The sequence below is a fragment of the Taurulus bubalis genome, assembly GCF_910589615.1.
Source record: "Taurulus bubalis genome assembly, chromosome: 3".
Classification (NCBI taxonomy): Eukaryota; Metazoa; Chordata; class Actinopteri; order Perciformes; family Cottidae; genus Taurulus; species Taurulus bubalis.
The window spans coordinates 17,685,210-17,704,149 of record NC_136591.1 but is presented as its reverse complement, the minus strand read 5'-3'; the positions used below and the strand labels follow the sequence as shown (position 1 = coordinate 17,704,149).

At 44.3% G+C, this 18,940-nt stretch overlaps 1 protein-coding gene across 1 annotated transcript; it reads right to left on the bottom strand.

Annotated features, from left to right (window-relative positions):
• Positions 1-246: 246 nt before the first annotated feature.
• nt5e (5'-nucleotidase, ecto (CD73)) lies at positions 247-17,308 on the bottom strand. Its single transcript, XM_079214633.1, has 9 exons — positions 16,887-17,308; positions 12,321-12,543; positions 11,054-11,242; positions 4,271-4,468; positions 4,036-4,190; positions 3,678-3,786; positions 3,020-3,169; positions 1,050-1,250; positions 247-948 (listed from the first exon to the last, which is right to left on the bottom strand). The coding sequence occupies exons 1-9, from the start codon at positions 17,247-17,249 to the stop codon at positions 788-790; spliced, it is 1,749 nt and encodes a 582-aa protein (XP_079070759.1). The 5' UTR covers positions 17,250-17,308; the 3' UTR covers positions 247-787.
• Between the last annotated feature and the right edge of the window lie 1,632 nt (positions 17,309-18,940).

The window sequence follows — 18,940 nt, the reverse complement described above, 5'->3', positions numbered from 1 at the left end:
AAATCGCACGGCAAACCCACAAACCATTTTCTGAATCAGTCACGTGGTACAGCCGGCTCGCGAGGCTTCGAACGTCACCACATACGTCATCGACACAAGCCTCGATACGCGCTTCACCAAAATCTACCTGGATTACTCGACACGCGCATCGAAGCCTCGACACAAAAGGACACATCACTAGTAGACACAGATCTTATCATGACGTCATCCTGAGGACGTTTGCTACAAACTTACCGACACAAAATAAACAGTTTTGCTCCGATTTATTTGCAACAAAAAGAGAAAAAATTATGCAGTAATAACTTTAAAATTCTGAATTCATGTTTTTTTGCTATATCAACCCAAAACACACAGATTCAGCTGTGATTTAATAACAATAAACAGATAAATATGAAGCCGAAATAACATAATGATGCAGATTTAATGGCGTAATGTGACATATTATGAAACACAACTTGGATGGCTAGTTACCTTCGTTCGTATCGCCAGTAACAGCGAAAGGATAACAAGTTGGAGGGACGCTGTAGACATCTTAACGCTGATTGGCCAAGACTCGACACGTCACATCAAAGATGTTTTATTGCGAAGATCACAACATCAGCTTATCTCTGTGTCTCACTCCAATCTCAGACACGCTGGCCGGCCAGTTGACCACCCCTCCCCCCAAACAAAAACTCTTCGGATCTACACGATTCACGTGGATGATATATTTTGATTTCAAAACGGCGAATTTCGCTACAGGATTGCAGGTATGATTATACGGATACCATATTTTGTAAAGTCCTCCTCACATGTTCCAACACACGGTCCACAGCAGTGGAAACAGTGGAACCAGTGGAGCGGTGTGTCCAGAGGCCGAGTTGTAGATCCTGATGCGTCCTTCAACAGCGGGATAGACTTTCTTCTTCCGCGCGATGTAGTTGGACACAACTGAAATGTCCAAATCCCCTGGATAAGTAAAAAAGGATGGAAAAAGTTCAAAGAAATGCTGCTTTTTTTAAAATAGTTTTAACGAGTTGAGGAACCCCCGAAAGGGTGGGACGCCTCACCGCTGTCGTGTTTGAGCATCTCTTTGGCGATCATGGAGAAGCCGTCCCCGCCCGTCAGCATGTAGGACGGCAGCACCACGTTGTAGAGCGTCTCCTGCTGGACGGCTTCGTAGCGAGGAACCCGGCAGCGCGTGCAGAGCATCGCGAGGCTCGTCACCCGGCTGCCCGCCGGTCTGGAGAGGTCGAACGCCACCTGGAATCCTGTTGGGGCGAGAATGAAGACATGAAATAAGAAATATGAAACACGCCAAGCAGAGCTTCTGAAGGCTTTTACACGGTGTGTTCACTTACTGTTGTAAATGTGAACGACCGTGCGTTCACTTACTACCAGCAGAATAAGTCTTATTTATTAATTATTTAGGTTGGTATGTTTTGAAATTCTGATTGTGAAAACATAATAAAATAACCAAAAAAATTAAAAAAAATATTTATAATGTTATTAATAATAATAATATTATTAATAAATTATACAAATTGTCAGTATGTGTTTTTGAGATATGAAATATATCCCGTAATATTTGTAAAATAGGATATCTGCGCAAAATATATGCTTTTCCTGCTAGTCCTCGCTAGTGATGGCGAGATGAAGCTTCCTGAAGCTTTGAAGCTTTCCATCCAATTGGTTCGCTCATGGGCCGACGCTTCATGGGGCTTCATTTGCTCTACTGCGCCACCAAGTGGACAATAGATGTAAAACAGGCAGAGCGATCATAACGACACCATGGCTTTGGTGTGTGAAGCTTTAAATTGAATAAATTATGTTTATGTTGCCAATACATCAATTATTAAGTCATTAATATTGTGTCTATCTTTATGATGTAATGGCGGGGTCAAAATCAAAACTCGAAACCAATTGGGAGAGGGTTGTGATGTGACTGTGGTTAGAATATCCGACTTTCAGTCAGAGGATCGGTGTTTCGAGCCTCGGCTCCGCTAGTTCATGTGTCCAATTTTGTTAAAGTAAGAAGACCTTTTCCACAGTGCTGGGCTTTTTGAGACTATTTCGCCTGCTTTATAAAATACCCTTTCACAGGCACACATGAAGCTGGTACGGAGAGGAAGGGGGAAATCCATTGAGTTTCTCTGCCCCTTATATTTCAATTCACACGGCAAACCCACAAACCATTTTCTGAATCAGTCACGTGGTACGGCCGGCTCGCGAGGCTTCGAACGTCACCACATACGTCATCGACACAAGCCTCGATACGCGCTTCACCAAAATCTACCTGGATTACCTGGGTGGCGCCTCGAGAGACGAGAAGATGAGAACGAGAGACAGGAACACGCGCGTGAGTCTTTTTTAGGACGCTGATTGGCTAAATTTTATGTCACTCATTTATATATTTAATCAGTGATTGACTAAACTGCTTATTAGACACGTCTTTCTTGGGCCAAATCGATTCAGCCCCAGCAGGTGCACGGCGCAGTGGAGATGTGCACGAGCAGAGAGGACTATTGATGTGTCCTTTTGTGTCGAGGCTTCGTTGCGCGTGTCGAGTAATCCAGGTATATTTTGGTGAAGCGCGTATCGAGGCTTGTGTCGATGATGTATGTGGTGACGTTCGAAAATGAATAAAACAGACACATCAACATGGACCAGCAGAGCTGAGGCTCGAACCACTAATCCTCTGACTGGACGACAGGTATGCTAACCGCTGACCCACAGTCACATCACAACCCGCTATCCAATTTGTTTCCAATTTCACTTTTGACCCCGCCATTATATCATAAAGACAGACACAATATTAATAAGTTAATAATTGATGTATTGGCTAGTAATGTGTCCTTTCGTGTCGAGGCTTCGATGCGCGTGCCTAAACTTCTATACAACCAGAGACCTGTCAATCACAGTGTAACCCCGCCCTGAAGCACCCCCTGCTGTATGGTCTGTTCGACTTGTATTGAAGAAGACTTGAAACTAGAGATTGAGACCCTGCAGAAAGAGCAGAAACAGTCGTCGGGGTCAGTACCGGACACTTGGAGGAACTCCCCGGTGCTCTGGCCGTATCGCCTCACTGAGTGCTCGAAGGCCTTGAGCAGCGTGGAGCCATTCAGCTGCACCAGGTCGAAAGTTCCCCCGAAAGGGAGGACGGCGATCAGGTCCTCCATGGTGATCGAGCCTGCAGACGAACACAGATGTTATTCAGGAAGTTCTTCTTCGGAACATTCTACATGGGCCACATCTGCACCAACGTGTAGAGCATCTCTTTGAGCGAAGGCCGTGTAGAAACTCAGATAGGATTCAACAGGACAAATAATACAGAAGAATAACAAAAGAAACTCACATATAGTCCCAAAAGTAGCTTTGTAAAATGTAAACAGAAAATGTGAAGCTCTACCTGAGAGTCAAAGAAGTTTAATGTGCATCATAAGAACATAATTATGTTTGGTCTGGACTCTGGGGACAGGAAGTAGACCCCAACCCAGAACATCTGGGAGATCTGGAAAGCGTTCTTAATGCAGCAGCAGATCTCAAAGAACCCGTTCGCGAGTGTGTTCTCAAGACTCTGGAGTGAAACGGTAAATGCAGATGTTTCCTTCTCCGGCCCGAAAGCATCTGATGCCACTCCTCGACACAGCTGATGAAATATAATCTGCTTTAACATTTCTTTGGGATGAGCAACGCACCGTTTCTGGTGCGCTCGTCGATGGACGTGCGGACGCCACCGCCGTTGAACAAGCAGGCGCTGACGTGGTTCCACTGGAGGCCGTCTGAGAGCCGTATGCTGTTGTCTATCTGAGGCAGAAGCAGAGCCGTGCGGCGGGTTTGATTTGTGAGGGACCATTTATGTTTCATCTGATGATTCATACCCCAGTGAGCAGAAACATATGAGGTTTTACGTTCTCCGTGCCAGAACCTCACTCTGAATACAGTTCCCACGATGAGATGAAGTCACATCTAATATCATGAAAGCCAGATGTTGATCCGCGTTGCTTTCAGATCACAAAGTGCACCAGAAGTCGCTCCTGGTGTTCTAACACTCACCATGGCGTCACAGATCAGGTTCCCTAGGTTGCATTCCCGGAACCGGCACTCCTCAGTGGACCCGTTCAGGAACACCAGAGTCTTTCCTACCACCTGGGCCGAGTAGTTGGCCAGATTCTTCTTCCATTCCTCTACGTCGGCCAGAACATCTGGATCTGGACGGGACATTCAGACCTTAGTTTAAGAGACGGATGAAGCCGGCGGGCTGAGAACGGTCACGCAGACGGCCTCTTACCCTGCGGGACGCTACTGTCCAGCAGGATGGGGTTCCCCCAGGCCTTCAGGACATTCCCAGTCTCATCAAAGAACACCTTCAGATAACCCAGGTACTTCCCAAAGGCGTAGGCCTGCACCACCGGAACCTGGCGCCCGTCAGCCGACTTCACCATGAAGGGGTAAAGACCTGCAGGGACTTCAGAGGAAGGAGGGGTTCCTGGGGCGAGGGAGAGGGAGAGGGAGAGAGAGAGAGAGAGAGGGAGAGATTAGAGTTATACAGTCTGTGGGAGTCTAAAAGCAATGAAATGAAAACAAGTATATTAATATATAATATATTAATACTATAATTAGTTTCTAAAACCAGTATGTTCTCTCTGGATCAACCTGCTGGTTCTTTGTCGTTAATCTAAAATTTGTTAGAAAGTTGTCAAATGTGCTCTTTGCAGTTTCTGGAGCTCGACTTCAAAGAATCTTGTCGTGAGAACAGAAAACAATCTGCAGAGGATTCAACAAGAGTCCAGAATCAAAGTAACTGGACTAAACAAACCGGTTCATCAAGACTGATTTGCTCTTTCATAAACGTTACTATGATAATCACATAGAATGTTTCAACCGGTTCTTTCTGTTTTTAACGTGGCGTTTGAACAAATTAAAACCACAGGAAGTCATCGACTGAGACTCGGAGTCTCTCTGATGTACGAGACCGTCACCATGAACGTCCATGAAGCCGCTTCATACCGGCAGAATAACACGTCTTAAAGTGACGGTTCTCTGCACAGACAGAGATCGGCAGCATTCTACTTCCTGTTGGAGCGTTGCCTTCAACAGTTCGCCCAGAATGTTAAAAGTAAACACTTCGACACGTCATTAGAGCTTCTGTTCCACACTTTCTAATAAACAGTTTTCTGCTCCGGGTTCTTGTCATGAAACCTTTCCAGTGAAACTATTTCGGCTGATCAATGAAGCTGCCAGTTCCTCTACTCTCAAAAGACTTTGAACACACCGTCAACAGTTCCTCTCCTCTCAAAAAACTTCTTTGAAATCTCTCCTGAGATCACGCTTTAAACCCGACGAGTCATCGGAGAGCAACGCCTGTCTTCACGTGTGAAATCAAATCAAATACCACACGTGACCGATCGTCCAATGGCGTCAGTTTAAAGAACGCCGTTAAAAGACTTGTAGGAGGTCAGACCTGCAGCATGTTGAACCTTAGTTTGGTTGAAACAGCTGAGTGGACTCGTTGATCTGCTTCAGGAGGAAATGTGAGCTTTTATTGTGAAGAAACACATTAGCATGTGAAGGTGAAACTAGAAGCTTATGTAACTGGAAGCACAACAGTGGAGAATGACATCATCGGGCGGTTCTGCACCAGAGAACCAGAGCAGAATGCCTCAGTCAGCCTTCTTGTTCGCTCGGAGCAAAAAGGATCGTGTCTCTTTATTTTCTTTCTGTGGGTTTAACTGACTTTAGTGGCACGGATCTGCCCTTCACAGGAGGCCTTGAACGCATCGCTGTCAGCTTCAAAGGCCGCTGATGGTTTGCTCTTGAACTGTGACTCAGAGTTTCCTCTCCTGGCGAGAACAGAGGAGCTCAAACTTTCCTCCTTTTAGTCGCTTAGATTTCACTCATAGTTCAATCAATCAACAAAAATAATTTCACATTTAAACAGGTTTACAAAACAACATTTGCATAACAAGTGCTTTCTTTTTGTGTTTGACTGACACACAGACCTGTCCCTTGAGAGGCTCGTGAGAGAGAATAGCTGGTGGCAACCTGACCAAGTTGGAATGAGAGAAAAGTTATTTACTGTCCACAGGAACTTAACTGAACCGTCAGTGGTTCAGGCTTTTGTCAAATAGAATTACAGAGGCTCTTTGCTTCAACACGTTGGAGAACGTGAGACTCTTGAAGTGGGGGGCGAGCCCGAACGAGCAGAGATATGCGTGTTTGCTTTTCGTCACAAGCAAATTGTGTTTCAATCTGGCTATCGGGGAACATTCGTCGAAATAGCAGGCTGGCATCTTCGGATGATTTAAAAGAATAATGCGAATTGGCAACCTTCAGTGCCCACATTACCTCCACAGTAAGGACTTCATATTTCGTTACAGCATCGGTTATTGATGCCTGCTTGTTAGCCGAAGAGAGAGACGTGTTGCTCGGCGTAGCAGTAGCTGCAGCTTGGCTAGCTGTGTCATATACGGTAATCTAATGCGCTTGCGCATATACCGGAAGTTATACGGAAGTGAATGTTATGCATGTAATGGCGACCAGTGTTGGGGGTAACGAGTTACAAAGTAACGGATTACAGTAACGTAATTACTATTATAGGTAACGAAGTAAAGTAACGCATTACACTCAAAATATTGGTAACTACACTACTTTACTAGACCTCAGTAACGCGCGTTCCTACGTTACTCAAGACATTTGTACCAGTCCGAAAAGTTTTCTTTTAGTGGCGCGCGAGTCCCACAACACTTCCTGCATGAACAGTCTATCACAGGGTACGTCCCAAGTCTCTAAACTGCATCCCCGTTTCCCTCAACCAAGCGCGGAGAGAAGACGCGAGGAAATATGTTTTAATAGACATGAGACGTCCTTTCCTCTGAAGCGTCACGTGAAGCGACGTAGGTTTCTGATGACTGCGACCGACTGACAGCGGATCACATCTGATCAGCTGTCAGTCGCTTTAACAACTGACGGAGTTTTGTCCGGAGAGTTTTTAGCGAACATTCCAATAAAAATGCACTTAAAATAGTTGATTTAATGGTGTTAAACTACTACTTACATTAATAAAGACAAAGTTATCATGAGTGTCAGAGTGGAGATGTTTTCTCTGTCGTCTGTTACCGTTTAATAATCTGCATTGAGTATTTATATACTGTGATGTGTTCTGCTTATTACATCATTATAAAATAACCCACAATATAAATATAGTTTCTCTTCATTACGTGTTGTAAAAAGTGTTTCCTCTCTCCAGCTCTCTGATTTGAATGACATACATAATACAAGTTATTGAGGGAAGCAACAGATACAATCTTAGAAGATAGTAGTTTGTGGTCCTTTTGTGGTTCAGACCTACAATGAACATATTTTAACCAGATGGTGAATAATTTAACAGATTTAATATATAGCTTGAGTTTAATCTGTGATCGTCTTCACTCTAGTATGAAACTCCAGCGATCAGTCCGTTCAGCTGCAGCGTCCAATCACCAAAAGTACCATTTATGTTTCTATCTTTCTTAAACCACTACAATGATTCCTATAACAAGCTGGTTTTGTTCTTAAACATTTGGTTTAGTGGGGTCTATGCTGTTTGACCTGAATGTCCCCACCATACATAACCGCCCAGGCAGCGAGCTGCAGTGCATAGGACAGATCCAGAGCACTGTGTCCTACAAAGGAAAAACTCAATTACTCACAGCATATGTCATCCGCGGACGTACTGTAAACCAGCGGTCACCAACCTTTTTTGAGCCACGGACCGGTTTTGTGTCGGACAATATTTTCACCGACCGACCCGCTTCACAAAGACAGGATGTTGAAATGGAGGCAGGGTTTTCAGAGCTTTTTTTGCGATCTCAGTATACTCTGCCGTGATTTTAATCCAGAACACAGAGTTGAAACAGACTTTTAAGTTTCATTTTTGGGGAAACGTATCACGGAACCTCTTGACATGTGTCAAGAGGTTCCGTTTGAGGCTACACACAGACGGATGTAACCGGTCATTTTTCAGAGAACAGTATATCCTGCCTACTACTGATGAGATTACAGCAAAGCTGAGTGGGGCCACTGTCTTCTCTTCGCTCGATGACACTAGTGGCTTCTTCCAGATACCGTTGCACCCAGACAGCTGTAAGCTCACTACCTTCATTACGCTATTTGGCAGATTCAACTTTAAACGGTTATCGTTCAAAATAACGAGCGCACCGTAAATCTTCCAGGGGAAGATGATGGAGACCCTGCAGGGGCTGGAGGGTGTCGAGGTCTTCATGGACGGTATTCTGGTCTATGGGGCTACAAAGGAGGAGCATGACAGTCGCCTGGAGAAGGTAATGCAGCGCACAGAGACAGCTGGTCTGAAGATAAATCCTGAGAAGTGCTCCATCAGGCAGAGTCAGCTGCGGTCCCTCGGGCATCTCATTGACCGGTCCGGAATCCGGCCTGACCCTGACAAAGTGGAAGCTATTCGGCAGCTGTCACCACCAGCAGACGTGCAAGAGTTGAGAAGGATTCTGGGAATGGTAAATTATCTGGGAAAATACATCCCCAAACTCTCAACAGTAGGAACAACCGCTGTACGAGCTCCTGAAGGACAAGAATACATGAACATGGAGCCACGCACAACAAACAGCTTTTGAACACATCAAGGAGCTGTTGACAACTGCACCAGTACTCGCTTTCTATGACTTGAACAAGCCCACGGTTGTGTCAGCGGACGCAAGTAGTTATGGACTAGGAGGTGTACTCTTTCAGCTTCACGGGGAGCAGTGGAAACCTGTGGCATATTGCTCCAGACGCCTCTCAGAAGCAGAAACACGCTACCCCCAAATAGAAAAGGAAGCTCTGGCTGGTGTGTGGGCATGCGAGAAGTTCGACAGATACCTCAATAAACTGGAGCAGTTCAAGCTAATCACTGACCACAAGCTGTTAGTGCCTCTCATTAACAGCCGCAGCCTGGACAATGTACCTATACGATGTCAGCGTCTCCTCATGAGGCTCATGAGATTCAATCCAGTGGCAGAGTATGCTCCAGGGAAAACTATGGTCGTCGCGGACACCCTGTCGTGCAGTCCACTGGCCAGCACGTGCGCAGTGACAGACACACACAGTGATGTGGCATGCTACGTGGCTAGTAGAGGGGATCCCTGCGTCTACAAGCAATGTGGATGAAATCAGAATGGCGACAACAGCCGACGCCAAACTGATGTCAGTTGTGAAGCTCATAAAGAAAGGATGGCCTGAACACTTAAGCAATGTGCCCATGGACGCGAGAGAGTACGTCCAAGTGAAATCAGAGCTATCAGAACACAATGGCCTTGTCCTCAGAGGAAACATGATTGTTGTGCCAAAGCCAATGAGAGGTGAGATCCTTCAGAAAATTCACGAAGGACACCATGGCCTAGTCAAATGTAAGGAGAGAGAGTGCTCATCTGTGTGGTGGCCGGGACTCTCTACGGAGATAAGCAAGCTTGTGACGTCATGTCAGGTGTGCTGTGAACTGAAAAGAACACAACAAAAGAAACCTCTCATCTCCACACCGCTTCCGGAGCGACCCTGGAAGAGAATTGCAATAGACCTGCGAGCACAACCACCTGGTAATCTCAGATTACTCCAGTTTTCTAGAGATACTGCAGCTGCCCTCAACAACAAGTGCACAAATTAGTGACACACGGTGATCCATTAAACCCAGTTGAGCAAACTAAGAAGCCTCTATTGCCTTGCTTTACAAACTGAAGCTTGGCTAGCTGTAGCGTGGCTAACTGCATCTTGGCTATGATAATATAAATCGTTATATTCTGTAGATATTCTTCATTTCATTATTCTTATGTCGATTAAAGTTCAGGTTAGCGAGGTCAGTATAACACAGCATGCAGCTGTAGTTGTTTGTGTCTATGAATAGGCCAGTTCTCAAGGGAAGTAGTCACACACCTGCGCACTTCAACACCCACAACTGTCTATCAGTATATTGACATTATGGAAGCAGACTGGCACGTTGCACGTTCCAGTCTTGATGAGAACACGGGATTCTCCTCTTGACAGGATAGAGCGAATCAGATGTTAAGACGAGGCGAGACAAACCTGTGACGATAACCTGTGTATGAAAGGCCCCACTTCCGTTTGTGGGGCAGTTGTTCTTTGCCCAACCTGTGTGTTGGCTGTACCACTCACTGCTTTTGCAACTGCAGCGCTTATTACTTTGCTTATGATCATTTAGTAAATAAATTTAGAGAACGAGAGAAGTTGTTGAACTGAATTCTTCCGGGAGCTACACCAGGCATCCGATAACTGACACCCGCTATCAGCTAGCTGCAGCTTCGCTAGCAGCAGCATTCTGATGTCTGCTTCCTTTAGCATGGCTCGTTAATGCCGCCTTTCTCATGTTTGAAATGTCCGTTGTGTTGCCACCACACAACCTACATTTTGCTGCCATGTACTTTTCCATGTGTAGCCAACCATGGTTAAATCTACACTTCCCTGTCATAGTGGATCATCCCAACCGCTTCCCTGAGCTACTGTTGCTATGGCCACCGAACTTTTCAGTTAAGGTGCATTCGCTCGCACCTTCACACTCTTAACACTCAGTATGAGAGCGTGTGTATGCCTGCTTATATTTTGAGCGTCTTTCTTTGAAAAAGCATATTAATTATTTCAAACTCAGGGTAAATGAATGACATGAACATATGAATACAACAAATGTCCATTACTTTTCCAAAACCTTTGGGATTTTCTTTTTTTCAAAAACTTTTCCAGGGCTGGAAATAACCATTTCAAAATTCCATGACTTTTCCAGGTTTTTAATGACCGTACGAACCTAGTTGAGAAACAATATCTTCCATCGACCTCCTCTCTTCTCCTGCATATTAAAGGTTTTATACACTATATTTAATATCTAATACCTCTCATCTTTGTTGTCTGCTGCACATATTTTATTGTTGTATTTATTGTATTTTAAAACCCACAATGTAGAGAGAAGGTGTGACAAATAAAAGCCTTGAAACTAATAACTATTTATTAATTAATTGATGTGTAGTATACCGTTGTGCAATATCAACATATCACTTAGCCATATGACTTAGCCTACCTGTGTACAGGAAGGTGTTGCTGTGTCCGCCGATGACCACGTCGACCCCGCGGACGCTCTTGGCAATGAGCCGGTCCATCGTGAAGCCCGAGTGGCCCAGAGCCACCACCTTGTTGACGCCCAGCGTCCGCAGCTTGTCCACCTGCACCTGCAGAGCGCTCACCTCGTCCTGGAAGAGCAGGTGAGGGCCTGCAGGGAGACAGACAGGTGAGACAGACAGATAAGATAGGTGAGACAGACAGGTCGTTCCCACTCGCTCTCATCTTAAATTTGTCATATTTTCAATAACTTAATTTGGACGATTCGACTGAAATTCTGAATCTTTGTTGATGATTCGTGAAGATATTTTATGTTTTTAAACAGACTTCAAAGCAAAGTACTTCATGGAAGTACACAAAGTGAACAGTACAAAAATATAATGAAGCAGTATTTTTCTTGATTTTCTTAATTTACAGCTAAATGTATTATATTATATTATAGTGATATATTATCACTAATAGAAATCTTTCTTTATCAAAATTATGAATAAAAACGTCTGTTTCGTTTGACACGATTACCGAAGATTTACAAGTTAAAAATTCTTAACACAACTGAATAAAACAATATCATCTGCATAATAACATATATAAAGTTTAGGAAACTTTAATAACTGATGGACTAATAATGAAATTAACTATTATGGATTTACTGATAATGATCCTCAGGATTGATAGCTATAAATAATGATAAATATAAAGGATTGGTTATTAATCAAGTTATTATTGTATTAAATAGCTGGTTCTTAATCGTGCAGATTTGAATTAGATACAAATCTGAAGCGCATCTTTGCTCATGAAAACAACATTTTTGCAAAACAAGATGCACGTTGGAGGAATCAGGATTTATTTGATGGAAACGTATAAATAATCTGCTATGTGAACGTGAGCATGTTTCAATATTTCAGCTTTACGTGTCTAAAATAACAAAAACAACAGAATCAGCCACTTTTAAAGCACTCGACTTCTCTTTGGAAGATGTTTCCTTTCCCTTTGACGTCTGTTCTTCTGGATGACGATAGCAGCGAGAATAAAACATGTTTAACTCGTGTGTAGAGTTTTGCTTATTATGGATCTACGTCTCTAAACGCTTGAGTTCCTTAAACATCCCTAAAGGTCCCTCATGACGGCTGGAGAGGAAACAGTGTGTGCGAAGAGAGAGAAACTACATCTAATCAGGGGGTTGACAGAGTGGAGGTCCTCAGACCTTCAGGCCTTCAGGTGAGACCTACCGGGTTTGGATAGATGTGGGGTTTCCCGTGACGTGTACCCGACCACGCCCACCTTCTCCCCGCCGACCGTGAGGATCTTGTACGGCAGAAAGGACTTGCCGAACGTGGAGGCCAGAGTCTCATCCGCTCTGATGTTGGCGCTGAGGACCGGACACTGGATCTGCTCCATGAACGGCTTCATGAGGCCCTCTACGCCGTTGTCAAACTCGTGATTTCCAAAAACCTGAAAAACAACAACAACAACAAAGGTTTGGTGTGTTTAATAAAATCACACAGAAGACAAGTTCCTCTAGATTCTCCTCTAGAACTACGGTGGCCTGCAGGTAACGTAAGCCTGCTAAAGACTAAAGACAGTTTGTGAATTGTCCATTCTGGGCTCCTGTAGAAACCCCAGACGACCACATCGCCATCAAAGCCCCAATGAGCACTGACGGACAGTTAGGACCCGTTGCACAACTTGACTGCACGTTGTCAAGTTGTAAACGTACTCTTTGGTTTGTTTATCACATTGTTTTGGAAATTTTCATATTTTCTGCTGAGTACGACCACTTCTTCTTCAGTGTTGTTGTTTTTTGTTTTTTTTGTTCTTTTTCCTGTTACGCTGTTTTACTTAATTTATGTCGTCATTTTTAGCTGAGCCGCGACGTTTTTCAGGTGGTTTTGTTTCCGGAATCGAACCGTCAAAGACGTCAAATGACGCTCAAAAAGCCTAAAACGCGTCATAATGAAAGAGGTTGTGATGCTTACACACCTTCCCACGATAACAGGTTGGAACAGCTGCTGGCCGTCCAGATGTTATTTTAAACTCTGCTTTACGGCGACCTTTGACCTCACACTGCCGAGGGGCAAGAGAGAAAGAGACTCCCTTTTTGGAATCAATCAGCTGATCTCTTCAGGCACAACAACACTAACCAAGTCTCCTCCAGATCGGCTGGTTTGAACAGACGAACCTCCTCCTCGGTTCAGAGCAGCAACGTAAACAAACAGAGTGCTTTCAGAGTGGCAGAAGATGGATGATGTTATGCGACCGCCAGCAGCAGGAAGTCTGGTGGTCACGTGACCAGCTGGAATGAATATGATGAAGAAATGTGAAAAACAGAACAGAACGCCGCTCTGCTGCTGGTGGACACGCCGCCGCTCTGAGGCAGGGGCGGACTGGCCATAGGGGATACCGGGAAAATCCCATGTCGGCTGACGGGGTTGGGCCGGCCTTCCCTCTGACATCGCCAGCCCATTCTATGCTTCACAGAACACGTTAAATTTACTCTAATACCTAAAGTCAATAATCACTGACTGAAATTTATACTACTCCTCGCGATCTGTATTCACACTCATGATTTAACACTACTAATCGCGATCTATATTCACACTCATGATTTGGATGTTGCTTGCAGGATTTCAGAATTTTTTGGTGATTTTAAGATATCCTACCTTGATTTTAATCCAGAACACCGGCACGCCGGCAGAGTTGAAACTTATATTTAAGTTTCATTTTTGGGGCAACGTTATCAGACGGTCATTTAAAAAAAAAAAAATGTCATTCTTTCTGTGCGGTTCAGGACCAAGGGGACCTTGCATCACTTGCTCGCAGACTAAGATGTTTTTTAGCGTGATTCGACAGCATGGCACCAAAACGTAAATCCTTTAAAAGGAGTATACTGATATGAAAAGCGAAACATGTTTAGGCGCAAAGCAAATTTCCTCGCGCATGTCGATTCCACGTGAAGTCAACGAAAAGACGCCGTTGACGAAGTCTCAACGTGATCTTAAAATGTGAGCGAGACTCTCCTAACTTAACAGAGAATCACAGAGAAGCTCTCCAATTCAACGTCAGTAACGGACAAAAATGAGAAGAATCCACTCAAAAAAATATATATTTGTCACTTCATACCATTTGTATGAAATACAACACTTCAACACATTATCGATGTGAAGCTGGTTCTCACGACTCACTGAGATCATGAGGGTGGATCAAAAAGGTTCTGTGTGTCTAGATCTCTAGAAGAACGTTCAACAACTGACATCAGTCTGTTTGCAGGAATGTGATATTTATTTTAAATATTGGGTTGATATATTCGCTTTTATGCTGATGAATATTATTATTACTCTTCGACTGCAACTGATTCTGAGAATGAAGTTCCTCTCTTCTGTCTTTCTGTGGCAGAAACTTCTATCAATCATTTAATGTGAAGGAGTTTTCTTGCAATCTGGGGATGAAGTTTGACTATCATATATCAGTGTTTCCCCTACCATTATAATAGGGGGCGCCTCCCCCCCGCTCCCCTGTAATTTTCTCGATAGCGCCAGATCACAAGTCGTCATTTATGGTTCTCTTTCTCAATAGAACAGGTCTACACCTTATTCCGTTATTAAACAAACTAAAAGTACGTATTTTATTGATCTTATCCACACGACAGCTTGTCATTTCTGTCTCTACATGGTCGCGTTAACACTTCTCCTCTGCTCTCTGTATCGCGCACGGTTGAGTTCTGCCCCGATGTGCACAGACACGTGCGCGCAAACACATAGGTGAGCACTGAGCACACACACCAGCGGACAGAGAGCGTCGAAAAATATGTCGCGTGAAAAGCAGACAGCTATATCTGCGTTTTAAACCCTCCCAGGGTGAAGATGGCAACAGCAGCTCTCCTTAGTGGAGCAGCGGCGCAGCTCTCCTGAACCCGGAGCAGCTCTTCTGCTCCAAGTGAACGAGCCAAAGTGCTCGTGTCTTCTACCAACAATGAGCCTGCTGGCTCCATATATTACAAAAGTACAAAGTACACGGACATTAAACTAAGTCATTAATAAATACATGGAGAAATGGCTGTACTTTCGGGTAAATGGTTACGGTACGCCTTTAACAGGTTACACTTGCCGATTTTGGGCATTTCGTCCTTTCTGCTGCTGCGTCTCTCAAAACAGAATACAGATCTCAGCTCAACGTTGAACATGAATTGTATCAAATCTACAACCCCGTTTTAAAAAGATGTGTCGAGGAAAGCAGCTCACTGCATTACATTACATTTCATTTAGCTGACACTTTTATCCAAAGCAACTTACAATAAGTGCAATTCCACCATGAGTACAAACTCAGAACAACAATAAAGTTAAACTACAAAGCGCTTTCAGTAAGTGCCATCTAAGTGCTACTAAAGTGCTACTACTACCTTCCTTATTCAAGGTGTAGTCAAAAAAGATGTGTTTTTACTTTGCGACGAAAGATGTAGAGACTTTCTGCTGTCCTGATGTCAATGGGGAGCTCATTCCACCATTGAGGAGCAAGGGCAGCAAACAGTCGTGACTTTGTTGAGTGTTGAGCTCGCAGTGATGGAGCTACAAGCCGATTGGCGGAAGCCGAGCGGAGCGAACGAGCTGGGGTGTACGGTTTTACCATGTCCGTAGCACGGTACGCAAGTGCTACACCAGAAACCAGTGAAGGTCGCGGAGGAGTGGAGTCGTGTGGGTGAATTTCGGGTGGTTAAAGACCTGTAGAGCTGCTGTATTCTGGATGATCTGCAGAGGTTGAATGGCACTAGCAGGTAGACCTGCCATGAGGGAGTTACAGTAGTCAAGGCGCGAGATGATCAAAGCCTGTATGAGAACCTGTGCCGCCTTCTGGGTGAGAAGGGGACGTATTCTCCTGATGTTGTACAGTATGAACCTACAGGAACGCATTGTAGCGGTGATGTTGGCAGTCAGGGAGAGCTGACTGTCGAGTGTCACACCGAGATTCCTAGCAGTCGGGGTCGGTGCCAACAGTGAGTTGTTGAAAGTAATAGTGAGGTCGTGGGTGGGAGAGCCTTTTCCTGGAAGGAAAAGTAGTTCCGTTTTGTCAGGGTTAATTTTCAGGTGGTGTGCGGACATCCACTGAGAGATGTCAGTCAGACAGGCAGAGATTTGTGCTGATACCCGTGTTTCCGATTGGGGAAACGAGAGGATCAGTTGGTGTCATCAGCATAGCTATGGTAGGAAAAGCCATGTGAGCTAATGACCGAGCAGAGAGAGTTGGTGTACAGAGAGAAGAGAAGAGGACCCAGGACGGAGCCCTGAGGGACCCCAGTAGTGAGAAGACAAGGTTCAGACACAGAACAGCCACTAATACTGATACAATGTGATGGCTCACACATCTGCACACATCTGCACTCATTCTGTTTTGCTTGGCAAAAAAATAAAATATCTTTTTGTTTTCCACAATGAGTTATTTAGTAATAACAAAATATTAGTTATTTTTGCACAGATACAACTTTATTTCCATTGTTCTAAGTGATTGGAATTAAAAACAAATAATTGGCTGATGGAGCAATTTGATTTATTTGAAAGTGATAGCAATTTTCTTTATTCTGTTACTTATAAAAGCACAGATCGAGTCACACAATTATGTTATTTACAGAAAAAGTTTGAGAACCACTGCTTTAAGTGTTTGTGTCAATAATATAATACATATATATATTCAGCTTAGACAGTAAGATTTGTGCATGAATTCAGACCAGCAGACAGAAACTTTGTACTGATCAGACAGTAGTTGTTATGGATGATGATCAATAATCATAAAGCTCTCCAACTCACCATGGCGTCGTACCGCAGCTTGTTCATGAAGTGAGCCGCCTCGGCCCCCTTGTAGTAGTTGAACCAGACGGTGCCCTGGAACTGGTCTCCGGCGTCCAGCAGCAGCACGTTGCTCTCGACGCTGCGGACCCTCTGGACCGCCGTGGCTCTCCGGGCCACGCCGGCGAAACACGCGCCGTCGCCGCCGCCGCATTTCCCGGAGAGCTGGCTGGTCTCCTCCACCCGGGCGTGCACGTCGTTGGTGTGCAGTAGAACCAGGTCCCAAAGCGCCGAGGGTGACACGGAGGAGCCCAGCAGCAGCAGCGGGAGGAGGAGGTGGGAGAGCCGCGGCACAGCGCCGCGCTCCGGGGGCAACGCTTTCATCTCTCCGCTCCACGTCAACAACACTGGAGGCGAGAGGCGGCACCGAGGAACTGGTTGTCTGCTCCTCTGGAACTAAAGACACCAGACTCCACACAGGAGGAGGAGAAGGAGGAGGAGGAGGAGGAGGAGGAGGAGGAGGAGGAGGAGGAGGAGGAGGAGGAGGAGGAGGAGAGTTGTTCTGCGACGCCTTCTCTCGTGTAAGTAAACACGCCGGTGAAAGTTTTCCTAACAAGGAAGTTTATTTAAAGACTTTTAACAATAAGGGACTTAAAACTCACATTTAAAAAGCCCATTAGAAGATATACAGTGATTCAAACTGAATAAAATGTATCTGTAAAACTGGGGATTTGTTCTTCTGTCTGAAGGATTCTGAAAAAACATCAAAGAGGACGAAGAGGATTTAGTTTTTATTTAATTTTTTTTCATTATCACTGAGCAATAAAACAGATGTTGAGGAACATTAAAGTAATTAAGAAATCACAATAATTATTGCAAAGAAAGATGAATCCAAGCTCAGAGTCTTATAATGATGCTATGTAACACACACACACACACACACACACACACACACACACACACACACACACACGCACACACACACACAGTTAGATACATAGTTTACTGGCCATAAAGGTCGACAGGGTTGAGTGTAACTGGGAGCAGCTGCTGGTTTCCTTTCACGATGAAATCTTCTTTTAGAAACGAGTCCATCGCTAAAAAATTAATTTCTGCATTTTGTTCTTGAGCTAAAAAGACTTCACCCTGTCCAACTCTTTCCTTTCTACTTTTCAGTTTCCATGTTGTCTTTGTCCTCCATCAAAAATACCTATACTACATATTTTAGTGTAATAAACACACAACAAACACACAAACACACACTCATTCACACACACGCACACACACAAACACACAAACACACACACACGCTCGCTCTCACAAACAAGCACACTCACACACATGCACGCGCACACACACACACACACACACACACACACACACTCACTCACTCACTCACTCACACACTTTCCTCAAATACCTGTTGTATACAATTGTATACATGTATTCTGCCATCTGGAGTTTCCAAGCACTGCAGGCAGTAGAAGGCATTTAATTGCCGTTTTCAAAATGGCAGCCATCACAAAGTTACTTGTTCGTTTTTTCCATGGAAATCATTGCTACATTGTTGTATCAATACATTGACAAATATGCCTGATGTATCAAATGTGATACTAAAGGTCCAATAAACACTTAAATATTAAAAAATCAGAATTTTCAGGAAATATTATTTGATGGATTAGGCTTCACAGAAGATATCCGTCAACGCATTTGATTTGGAACAGATTTGTACGATGAGCATGAATTAAATATCTAAGTGTCAAGATGCATGAAGTCAGGAGTTTGAGTTTAAAGAGCTCACGATGATCCATGCTTCTCAAACACATGGCTTCAGACAGCTGACATTTAAAGAGTGTTGCTCACTCCCACGCAAACCACAAGCTGCCAAAACAACAAACACGGCTCATGGAAACTAACCGTCCTTGTGGTTTCCTTCAGAGCAGATCAGGCCTCAACCGTCTGGGACGCTGACGGCAGGTTGGGTTTACAGGGAGATACCCCCTCTTTCCTTAAAGAAAGAAAATGTGTTTTCTCGTCATGTAAATTACAAGCAGAACTGGGTTATGTGTTAAAGC